Source organism: Myotis brandtii, unplaced genomic scaffold (assembly GCF_000412655.1).
Source record: "Myotis brandtii unplaced genomic scaffold, ASM41265v1 scaffold1814, whole genome shotgun sequence".
In the NCBI taxonomy this organism is placed as follows: domain Eukaryota; kingdom Metazoa; phylum Chordata; class Mammalia; order Chiroptera; family Vespertilionidae; genus Myotis; species Myotis brandtii.
In genome coordinates this window covers 1,056,721-1,068,464 of record NW_005356728.1, presented here as the reverse complement: position 1 = coordinate 1,068,464, position 11,744 = coordinate 1,056,721, and the positions used below count along the sequence as shown (strand labels likewise).

Genomic DNA, 11,744 nt, shown 5'->3' with positions numbered 1-11,744 from the left:
GGGACGCAGCGACTCCGAGAACACATACGAGACCATCGAGGACGTGCGCGGACCGCCGCGGGAGGAGTGCCCGGAGCAGGTATGTTGCGGGGAGCGGAGGCGGGACGGGGGGCTGCACCCGCCGAGGAGACTCGCTTGACTTAGCGTCGGGCTCCGCAGGGAGCAGCGGGTGGACAAGCTCCCTCACACCGAGCCTCGCTCTCCTCTGCCGTGAAACAAGGGGCACAGGCGCACATCTCTTATCTGCCAAATGCCAAAGCTTCCTGGAGCCCAAAGGTTTTTCGTACAAAAAATGTATGGCAAAATTTGTCTTGAACCCATGTGAGGCCGTTGGTGGCCTTTATTCATCACATTTAATGTGAATATTCAGGTTTTGCTACCAATGAATGAACTTGATTACAGGGTGCTGGCCCAGGCCTCGCACCCACGGCATCAGGTGTGTGCGCCGCATCATCATTCTGAAATCGAACCACTCAGAAACGCATCGGGCATGACATAGGGGGTTGTGGCCCTGCGCCGGCTGTTTCTCACAGGAGCTTGGGGTGGGGGTGGGGGGTGTCAGACGAGATCATGGATATGACAGTCAGGAGGCTGCTTCCCTTTTTGGCTCCTTCCAACATTTCAGTTCCCTCTTAAAAAAAAAAAAAAGAAGAAGCTTGATGGGTTTGTTTCAGAAAGAAGTCCAGTCATAGTGGCTTTTCTTTCTTTTTCGCTTCAGATTCTAGTTATGTTAATTTGGGAAATCGAAAACAGAGCACGTTTTAAAAACTCTTACATCCTCAGAAATCTGCCCACGGCATGACTTCTTGAACTTAGGAACTTTTCAGGAAGGGGAATGGAGGGGGATGCACAGACATCTGTCACCAGCTGTGTAATGATGGTCAATTCGCTTCCTCTGGGGGCTCAGTTTGTCCTGTGGCCCAAAGAGGGGCGGGGGAGGGGGGGAATGGCTGCATGACCCTTGAAACTTAGGAGGCTATAGTTTCTTTGTAGTCGATGTCATTTCAATAAACACTGATCCCTGCCAAGTCCCAGGACCGAGTCTGGGATGCCCAGAGGAAGGAGGCACCGTCCGCCTAAGCGAGCTCCTGGGTACTTCTTCCACCCCATGTGGTTATAGCGCGAAGAGCTCGGGATTTGAGACTGCAGAGACCCGAATTTGGTTCTGCTGAGTCACCGGCCCCTGAGTCACGCTCCAGCCCCAGTGTTACCGTATGTAAATGTAGGACAATACCTAAGGATTCAGGTTGTTGACAGCTTTCAACGAGGTGAGCTTGGACCCGCGGGGCCCGTAGTAGGCGGTCGACCAAAGACTGGCTACGGTCCCACTTAGTATCCTTTCCTCCTGCTCTGCGCCGCCCACGCTCCGGTTTCTGCGGGGGGCAGCCCGCCCCCTTGTGGCCAGCGTGCAGAACAGCATCCAGCGGGCGGGGAATGGACCCTGCCCGCTGGGGGGATGCAGGGGGATAGGGTGGGGAGCGGAGGGATCCCGGTGCCCGGCGCCCGGCCTGCCTGCCAGACAGTTCCTTTGGGATAGACGGCTGGTATCCAGCGCTTCTTCTCCCGGCGCCCCTCCGTTTCCTGGGCAGACTCCTAGCGGCGCACTCCTGAGCCTCAGCACTCTCCGTCCTGATGATAGTGGGGTGTCTGTCGTCCCTCTGAGGGGTGCCCCTGAGGTTGAGGACTGCCTTGCCCTCTGCACCCCCGCGCCCCGCACAGAGCCTGGCCCAGAGCGTGTGCAGGGTATGGACTAGGGACGAGGAGCCGCAGCTCCTTTCCCATGAGCCCAGGCGCTCAGGTCTGCCCAGGGACACCACCCCAGAGCTCTGGACCAGGGGGGAAGGGGGGGGGGGGAAGACCCCATATTCGGGTTCCTCCTGAGAAATTCCCCGGCATCCACAGTCACTGCGGAGTGGCACCTTTGCCCCTCCGTCCCCAGGCTCCCTGCAGTGGCAGTGGTACGTTGGAGAGGGTGGTGGTGGTGCCTCCTGGGGAGGAGCTGGGCACCTGCCAGAGACCCGGTGATTGGCAAAGAGACTGCCCGGTCCCACTGCTGGCCCTAATCCACTGTGTGAGCTCAGGAGGTGGCTGAGCATCTCTGGTTCTGTTTCCTCCTTGTGTGATGGGTGTAAACCACGCTCTGTGACCCTGCTTTCTTCCAGTGTCGACTGTGGGTCTCCCTGACACCCCAGCCCCCACCCACTCCAGGGGTGGGGCCTCGGTTCTCCCCAGAAAGGAAATGCCACTCTGCTCTTAGTTGTGCGAGGCAGCATTTAGAGAAGGAATTTCCTGAAAGGTGAGCCGGCCTGTTTTCTTCTGGGAAGAGCCCGGAGAAGCAGGTGCTGCCCTTCCCTCCGTTTACTCACTCGCTAAGCATGCATGGACCCAACCTGCCAAACAGCGTGAGCCTTCAGATCCAAAGGTGACCGAGGCCCAGCCCGGGCCCAGCATCAGGGCCCAGCATGGGGGCAGGAGGATGTCAGAAGGGGACAGAGGCCCAGCCCAGCCTGGCACAGGATGTCTGTGATCCAGCCACTCTCAGGTGCCAGGGCAGAGGTGGAGGTGTGACCTGTGGCACCGTTGGGGCCTTGCAGCCCCACCCCACCCTGTGCAGCTGGGCCCAGGAATGGGGGCTTGGGTGAGGGGTGGGCAGTGCCTGGCCCTGCAGGGCCTCCCGGGCTCTCACCGGGAATGGGGCCTTTATCCTGCAGCCCTGGGAAGGCTCTCAGGAGAAAAGGGGGTGGGTTTGAGAAAAGACCCTGTGGCAGGACTTTGAGAATGGAGGAGGGCCTTCATGGTCTCCTGGACACTCCATGATGACAGGAGACTCGGGAGGTGGACTCAGCAGGACTCGGCAGCCCATGGGCTGAGGGGTGTGTGAGGGAAAGCACAGTTGGCACGCAGGGGGTGGGAGGGGGTGATGGGGAGGGGAGGAAGAAAGGAATGAGGCCGAACCACTCTGGCCCCACTGGGCTGGGCTGGGCCCAGGAGGCAGTTGGCTCGGGCGGTCTGCTGCCCCAGGAGAAGGTGCTCCGCATGTGATGTTGGAGCCATGGGTGTGGAGAGAGTGGGGTGTGGGGACGGGAGTGCTGAGACAGCCCTGGGGCTACCATGTCTGGGCTACAGACAAAGGGAAGAGAGAAGAGCCTGAGAGGAAGAAAGCACCAGGAACAAGGAGGAAAACCAGGCGAGTGTTGGCTCGAAGCTGAGGAGAAGTGGCCAGAAGAAAGGGGAAGCTAGATAAAGGCCATTAAACATTCGTCGGAAGTAGCCACCAGACGTCAGTGGCCATCTTATCAGGAACGGGTCAAGGGGGCGGCTGAAGCCAGAGGTCAGAGGATGAAGGGGCGGATACGGACTGAGCATGTAGACAACTCGCAGAAGCTTGGCAGGGAAGGGAGAGACGCCGTGTGGCCAGAGGCAGGTGTAGGTCCAGGGTGGAGACTTCCCCGAACCTAAGTGAATGGGCAGGAGCTGGGAGAGGGGGAGGCTGCGGATGGTGAGGGGGTAGGTGATGAGATGGGGTCCCCAGGAGAAAGGATGTGAGGCAGGGCCCAGCGCAAAGGGCGGGGAGGGGCAAGGATGTGAAGATGGAGATGACATGGAGTCCTCGAAGAGGGTGGGAAACAGCATCCAGTCGATGGACCCCTGGGAAGGGGGTGGCAGAGGCAGCGACCACCCCCCTCCCCAGATGAGAGGAGTCTCTACACTATACAGCATTTTACAGCCTGGTCATTCACCAGTCACTCAACTAGCACATAATGACAGCTGGTGTCCGCTGGCCACCGTGCTGGCCACTGGGGACACAAAGCCTGGTCAGATGAAACATGGTCCCATGGGCTCTCACTCAAAGGCTCACCCTCCCAGTAGCTCTGAAGGCAGGCCTTAAAGCAGCAGTTCTCAACCTGTGGGTCGAGACCCCTTTGGGGGTCGAACAACCCTTTCACAGGGGTCGCCTAAGACCATCGGAAAACACATATATAATTACATATTGTTTTTGTGATTAATCACTATGCTTTAATTATGTTCAGTGACAATGAAAATACATCCTGCATATCAGATATTTACATTACGATTCATAACAGTAGCAAAATTACAGTGATGAAGTAGCAACGAAAATAATTTTATGGTTGGGGGTCACCACAACATGAGGAACTGTACTAAAGGGTCGCGGCATTAGGAAGGTTGAGAACCACTGCCTTAAAGGTACCTCCATTTGCCCCGAGTACAAATGGAAGTTCAGAGAGTTTCAGTGACTGGCTGGAAGGCACACAGCCAGGAGGGGGCAGCATTCAGGTCCGCTCCGGGCCTCCTGACCCCAAACCCCACTCTGGCCACCAGGCTGTCTCAGCTGCGTGGCCTTCAGGCCTGGCCACCCTGTTCCCCTCAGCAAGGACAGTACAAGCCGAAGGCAAAGAGGGAGTGCCCTGTACGTGCCCAGCCCGTCATGGACATGGGCAGCAGGGAAGGAGGCAAACCTAAACCCTCCTCTTGTTTCTGCAGCTGAGGGCGTAGTAGGAAAATGAGAGGAACCGGGAGAGGGTGAAGCACCTGCTTCTGAGCGGGGAGAGATGGAGGACAGGGGAGGCAAGCTGGAGCACTCTACCCCCTCGCCCCTGAGCCCCTCCAAAGAGGTGCTCCAGGACCCAGGGAAGCTGGGGAGGGAGGGACCTGAGACTCCTCCTCCTCTGTGGCTTGGGGCCCACCCCTGGGCCAGGGGGCCTCCTGACTCAGGGTGAGGTCACCATCCCCGCCCAGGCTGGCCATCTGGACTAGCCCGCCCCTGCTGCCTGGGCATTGGCCACAGGGAGGAAAGAGTTACAGCCCTGGCCTCTTAGGCTTCTTATGCAAACAGCCCAGGAGGCACCTCACCTGAGTAGGCGGCCTGGACTGGAAGAAGCCCCAGGGCCCTGGTTTCTCCCTCCTCTGCCAGGAACTGTGAGTGACCCTTCAACTCCAAATGGAGTTGGACGCTGGGGCGGAGGGCAGTCTTCCGACTCTCTCCCCTGCCTCCCGTTCCCACCGGCCTTCCCCTGCACCCTGCTGAAGCCCACCCAGTGACCGACCGCTGCGAGGCGCCCTGCCCTCCTCTCGGGATCCCAGGCTAGCACCCACTCCCCAGAGCAAACTCCAAGGGCAGCCCAGGCAGCTATGATTGAAACAAAAGAACTGGCCTTGGACAGATCCCTTTGGGCCCCCCTTGGGGGCCAGCCAGGCAGCCTTTAGGAGAGGGAGGCTGGTAAGAGCAGGGCGCTGAGCCAAGAGGAGGGTCCGGTGAGGGTGAGTCCCCTTGTCTGTACTCCCTCCTCTCAACAACTCTCCCTGGCCTCTGGCAAGGGCAGTTGGCCTGGGTGGCCCAACTGGTTTGTTCACACTTGACCTGACCTTTTACCCCCATGACTCACCAGCAGCCCCAGGCTGACCCAGGATCCCCGCTGCCCATGCAGCTTCCTGGCTTGTGGAAGAGCAGGTTGTTGGGTAGCTCTGTCCCTTCCTTCTCCCACATTCCTGACCCGAAAAGCCCTCCCCACCCACAGCTCACAGGCTGAAAGGAGCAACCTCTCACCCTGTATGTGGCTGGTGCCCCCTGGGCTCTCTCCCCCAGCCTGGGCCTCTTTTCATGCCCAGTCTCTCGTTCTCTTCAGCCCCTGGATCACCTGTCTTCCCACTTCCTTCCTGAGCCCCAGCACCTGGCCTCACTAGATGGATTTTCTCTGCCCTTCCTGGATCTGTGTTTAGCAGTGGGAGGAGCCGGGACATCGGGACTGAATGTCAGGCCTGAGTGCCAGGTCCTGGGCATGGAAAATCCACCGTCATGAATGGGGTTTCTGATGATCAGAATGCAGTCAGGGTTCCACGCTAGGGTGTTGGGGAGCGAGGAGATAGTTGATGTTGGTTGGTGTAGAGGGAAATGGGGCTCTACCAAGGCTGGGCCCCAGGGGCATAGGGGTTCTTGCTTAAATTCGGAGACTCTGTTTCCAAATTGTGAAAGGATTGTGGTATTGAGGGGATTTTCAGAGCTGCTGCCTAGGCAAACAGGCCCGCAGGCCCCTTCTGTCCAGGCCAGGCTCTGGGATCTGGTGGTGCCCGTCCACCATGAGGCGTGCAGGTGAGCGGGGCTGGGGTCTGTCTAGACCTCCATGTCTGCCTGGGGGCTGGCTGGACCTGAGCCCAGGAGAGGAAGCGGAGGTGCCAGAAGGGGCCTGCCTCCAGGCGCTTTCAGCATCACCCTTCCTCTTCTACACCTGATGACTCCCCCTTGTCTGAATTTATAAATTACTGTTCCCCCTACAAAAATAGTTTAACCCTATTACAAATATTTGGCTGATTGGGGGAAATTTCAATCTAATGACTGTTGGCTTTTGGTTTCTTTCCATCCATTCTGCTTTCCTGTGTGTTGGGAGTTTTATAGACATGGAGACATGCTGGTGTGCTGATAACGATGCTGTAATTTTTCACTTACTGTATTCATTGATTCAGTGAATGGCACATGCTGTACTGTGCACTGGGAGGCGGTGAGAAATAAGGCATGGTCCCTGTCCTCAGGTAGCTGACTGTCCAGGAGGAGCTATTGCCAAGCAAACTGATACTGTCCAGGAGGAAATATTGCTAAGCAAACCAATAGTTATGATCTAGTGTGGTGATTGCGCCTATTAGGTACTGGGGCGGGGAGCACGTTGGAGGAGCCACCACCTCCCTGGCCCCCCACCAGAGGGAAGCCCGGGATTACCTCCTGGCCAGGAAACTGATGTCAGAGGGGAATCCAGCCTCCTCTGTGAAACCCTCCGGACCTGGCAGACTTTTTCTTCTCATCAATAAGAATTGGTCTTTGCAAATTTCCCACTAGTTCTCCAATTAATTTTGATTATTTCATATTTTACTAGGAAAGCACTGTGTTTTTGTTTTTGGTTGTTGTTGTTTTTTAGATTTATGAAATCCCCCTTTTAAATATATTTATGGATTTCTTTGTGGCCAAGTTAATGATATTTTCTAGTTAAGGTTCCATATGGATCAAATCTAGTTTATTAGTTATATTATTCAAATGGGTATTTCCTTTGTGTAACTTCTTATTTTTTATCCTTTATTCTAATTCTGATAGAGGTTTATTAAATCTCCCATTCAACTTTCCTCTGTAGAGTTCTTCTTGTACTTTTAATAGTTTTTGCTTTTTATGTTTAATGACAGTGTTATTGGGAGCATACAGATTTTGACTATTCTGTTATCACAAGTTGTGCCTTTGTATCATTATTTTGTATCATTAGCCTGAAATTCCACCTTTCTGTTATTAATATGGTGGCCAATCTTTCTTTTTATTTCAGTTCATTTCTTTTTCTTTTTTTCTTTTTTTTTTTTTTTGCATTTGCTGGTATCTTTAGTATCCTTTTATTTTCAACCATTATCACATTTTTTAAAAGCATATTTCTTGTATATATCTATCATATGACTATATTTTTAAACCCAAGCTGTCTTTTAATGGGATAACTCGATCTGTTCACATTTAGTTTAACAACTGAAACACTGCACTTGATTTTATTATGGTTTATTTTACCTTGTAGTTTTCTTTTGTCGTTCAGTCAGGTTGCTATTGGTTCCCTTTCTTCTCCTCCTGTTAATCTGTTGTCCTCCTACACTTTCCAATTCATCTGTGGCTTCTGCTTTTCCCTGGGGTTCCTAATCAGACGGATTCTATAGAATGTGCAGACGTGGGGATTCCTATTCTCAGCACTTCCATCTGGAACTCACAAAAGCCTGTCAGCCTGTAGACTGGGCCTTTTTTCAGCTTAGAGAAATCTATTTGTTGCATGATTATTGTTTCTTTTACTTTTCCTCATATTTGCACGTTCCTTCTCCTGACTGGATCCTCCCAGTTTCTTATCTTTTCCCTCTTTATTTCTGTCTCCATGTACTTCTGCCCTGAGGCTTAAGATATTCCTCTGCCTGATCTTCCAGGCCACAGATTTGAATCTCAACAGTGCCCGGTTCCTCCTTCAGTCAGTAGCATGTGACGTATTTTAAGTTCTGGAGTAGGCCTTTTTATTTTTCCTTTGGTGCTTTACTTGACTCTCCTTGTGTGTTCTTGTTTTTTTGTTCAAGTTGTAATTGTATTTTCCAGCCTCTCTGATTGATGGCCTCAATTTTTTTTTAAACCAAATAATATACATACATAGTTTTTAAAAATCAAAGCAATATTTTAAAGTATATAATAAAAATCCTCACACACTCCCTGCTTCCATGCCCTGTTCTCCATCAGCTCCAACATCACTGCTTTTATTCATTCTTTCTCTATGTTTCCAGGCTTTCTTTTCCCTTTTTTTTAAATTTTTTATTTCAGAGTGGAAGGGAGAGGGAGAGAAAGATAGAAACATAAACGATGAGAGAGAATCATTGATCAGCTGCCTCCTGCACACCCCACACTGGGGATCTAGCCCGCAACCCAGGCATGTGCCCCAACCTGGAATCGAACCATGACCTCCTGGTTCTTAGGTCAAGGCTCAACTGCGGAGCCATGCTGGTCGGGCACAGGTTTTCTTTATACAAATACAAACTAGTATGAATATACAATTGGTTACTTGGTATTCTGTCTGTCTTACACAAAGGTAGTAGGCAGCCCTAGCCGGTTTGGCTCAACGGATAGAGCGTCGGCCTGTGGACTGAAGGGTCCCAGGTTCGATTCCGGTCAAGGGCACATGCCTGGGTTGTTGGCTTGATCCCCAGTGGTAAAGAAGAGTAAAAATATCTCTCTCATCATTGATATTTCTCTCTCTCTCTCCCTCTCCCTTCCTCTCTGAAATCAATAAAAATAAATAAAAAACAAAGATAGTAGGCAGTACGCATGGTCCTACATCTTGTTTATTTCTTGCCTTTTTGGTATAACAATGTTATCTTGGAGATTGTATATAGAGAATATCCGGCTCCTTCCTTTTAGCCTTGTGGTTTTTCATTGTCAGGATGTATCACAATTCATTTAGCAGGTCCACTGTTGATGAACACTCGTTTTGTGTCCAATCTTTGCCTATTACGAACAATGCTATAAAATATTATCTTAGGGTAGTTTGAATGTGCATTTTCATATATTTAAGGATTGTTGTTGTTTTCTGAAAATGACCTGTTCATATCTTTTGCCCATTTTTCTATTGAGTTTTTGGTCTTTTCCTTATTGATTTTGAGGAAGTTTTTCTATATTAGGGAAAATAGCCCTTTATCTCTGACATGAGTTGTAATCACCCCTCCAAGTTTGCCTTTCTACTTTGCTAATGGTATTTTTAGCCACACTAGTTTTCTTAAAATACATTTATATAAGAAATATGTAAATCACTTATTTTATTATGAAGGCCTTTTTTTGTTGCTGTTAATCCTTACCTGAGGATATTTCCCCCCATTGATTTTTAGAGAGAGCGGGAGGGAGGAAGAGGGGAGAGAGGGGGGGAAAAAACACATTGATGTGAGAGAGACACATTGATTGGTTGCCTCCTGCATGCACCCCAACCGAGGCTGGGGATTGAACCTGCAACCCAGGTATATGCCCTTGACCAGGAATCGAACCCTTGACCATTTGGTGCACAGGACAACGCTCTAACCACTAAGGCCAGGGCACAAAGGCCTTTTTAAAATATAGAATTTTGCTCATGCTTCCCTCTGAGTATTTTTATGGTTTCACTTATCAAATCTAAATCTTTGATCCTTTGGTGGTGGTGGGGGTAATATCTGAGTGAAGAGTGAGATGTAGACCCACCTTTAATTGCTTCACCTCTGATCAACAAATTCCTCTTTCCACCGTGATTAGCGAGGCGTCTATAGCACGTCCTGGTCCCAGCCTTTATTGGGGTCTGAGAGCAGTGGCTGGTTTGGTGGTCTTGTTTGTCCCTTCCAGCCACTGGGCTGTCGGAGGAGTGGACTTTATGTGTGTTTGCTCTCCAGGGCTGGGGTCGAGCTGTTGGATCACCTTCCTGGTGAGGGGAGAAGGGGTGGTGGTCTCTAGGAGTGAGGGTTCCGCTGGCCCCTGCAGTCCAAGATACCAGCAGGAATTCTGCCTGTCCCCACCTCCTCCGTGCTCCCAGCCTTAAGGGGAGAGAGTGGGGGCTTTTTTGTTTGTTTCTTAAATATATTTTTATTGATTTCAGAGAGGAAGGGAGAGGGAGAGAGAGATAGAAACATCATTGATGAGAGAGAATCATTGATCGGCTGCCTCCTGCACACCCCACACTGGGGATCGAGCCCACTACCTGGACATGTGCCCTGACCAGGAATCAAACCGTGACCTCCTGGTTCATAGGTCGACACTCAACCACTGAGCCACGCCGTCTGGGCAAGGACAGAGAGTGTTTAGCTCCCCTTCAGCTCCTGGGGGTCTGGTACAAGGGTTACCCTGCCTTTACCCTAAAGTCTCATGTGGGGACCCAGTCTGCCCTGGGGTTTCCCAGGTGTCAGACACTCTGACCTGTGCTAGCCAGTCCTGCCCACCCAGCTGCCCCAGCCCCTGCTTGGCTTGGGCAGTAGAGCGTAGCAGTTGGGAGAAGAGGAGAAACAGGGCATGTTTAAGCCCTTGGCCCCAGAGCTGCATCTTAAAGGGAGAGAAATTCCTTTGTCTCTGTTAGATTGGAGGAAGGGAGAACTGGAAGGACCAGTCTGTCTCCAGATAAAAAATAATGAATACCTCATAGAGTAGTAATAACACTTAGAGTGTGGAAGAGTAAAAAAAAAATTTTTTAAGGGTTTTTTTTCCCCCTTTTTATTTATGAAAAATTTCAAACATGCAAAAGAGCAAAAAGAATATTAAAATGAATACGTCTATACATATTACCTAGATTTAACAATTATTGTTTAAGATCCAGGCCATAGTTAAGTGCCCCCACCCCTTAGCTAAAGCAAGTTCCTCCCAGCCACTGTGAACCAGGATCCAGTCAAGGGCCATCCCTTGCAGTTGGTTGTCTCTTAAGTCTCTCTTGACAACCCCCTCCCTTTCCTTCTGCCCTGACAGAGATTTGTGTAAGAGACCAGACCGGTTGCCCTGCAGAATGTCTATTTTAAGCTGGAATGTTGGCTTCCCTGTGGCGGTGCCCTGTGTTCCTCTGACCCTTGTGTTACCTCAGGGTGGTAGGTCTGAGAGGCTTAGGTAGGTCAGGCCACCAGGGCTCAGGGACAGATCATCCAGGGGAAGCAGGAATCAAGGATGATTCTAGATCTCTGTTGGAGCAACAGAGGTGATGCCAAGATGGGGAGCTCAAGGCGGGTGGAGACACTCTCAGGCTGAGGCAGGCAGCTTTTCAGTGTGTCGGAGACATCCAGGTTGGATTGCTGAACCTAGGGATGCAGTTGTGAGTTGTTAACCTAATGAGGTCAGTTGAGCTTTCCCAGGACAGTGGAGTGAGAAGCAGAGATGAGACACCAAAGCACCAAGGAGATGGCAGAGGAAGAGGAGCGTGGGCCCCACGAGCTGAGAAGTAGCAGATAGAGGAAGAGAAAGCTGGCCGAGAGGCCATGTCCGAGGCAGTAAGGGAGGGAGAGGGTTGTGAGGACTAAGTACCAGGGAGAGTCAGGCCAGACAAGGACCAGATTTGTCCGAAAGGAAGTTGTGGGAGGCCTGAGCAGTGGGCTGGATGTTGAGTGAGTGGATGGCGAGACAGTGGGGCACACACACCCCTTCAAGAAGTCGGCTTTGAAAAGGAGGAAGGGAAAGTTGGGTCCAAAGGCATTCTTTCTTTTTTCAAGATGGAAAGACCTTGCCCAGCCCCGGCTCAGCTCAG

The 11,744-nt window shown here is 51.6% G+C and overlaps 1 protein-coding gene across 1 annotated transcript in view; it reads left to right on the top strand.

The window, feature by feature from the left end:
• ARHGAP27 (Rho GTPase activating protein 27) overlaps window positions 1-11,744 on the top strand; it is a 31,711-nt gene that overhangs the window by 3,730 nt on the left and 16,237 nt on the right. Inside the window, exons 4-5 of the mRNA XM_014537779.1 lie at window positions 10-79; window positions 1,903-1,958. Coding sequence (XP_014393265.1) covers window positions 10-79; window positions 1,903-1,958 — 126 coding nt within the window. The remainder of the gene's footprint in view (window positions 1-9; window positions 80-1,902; window positions 1,959-11,744) is intronic.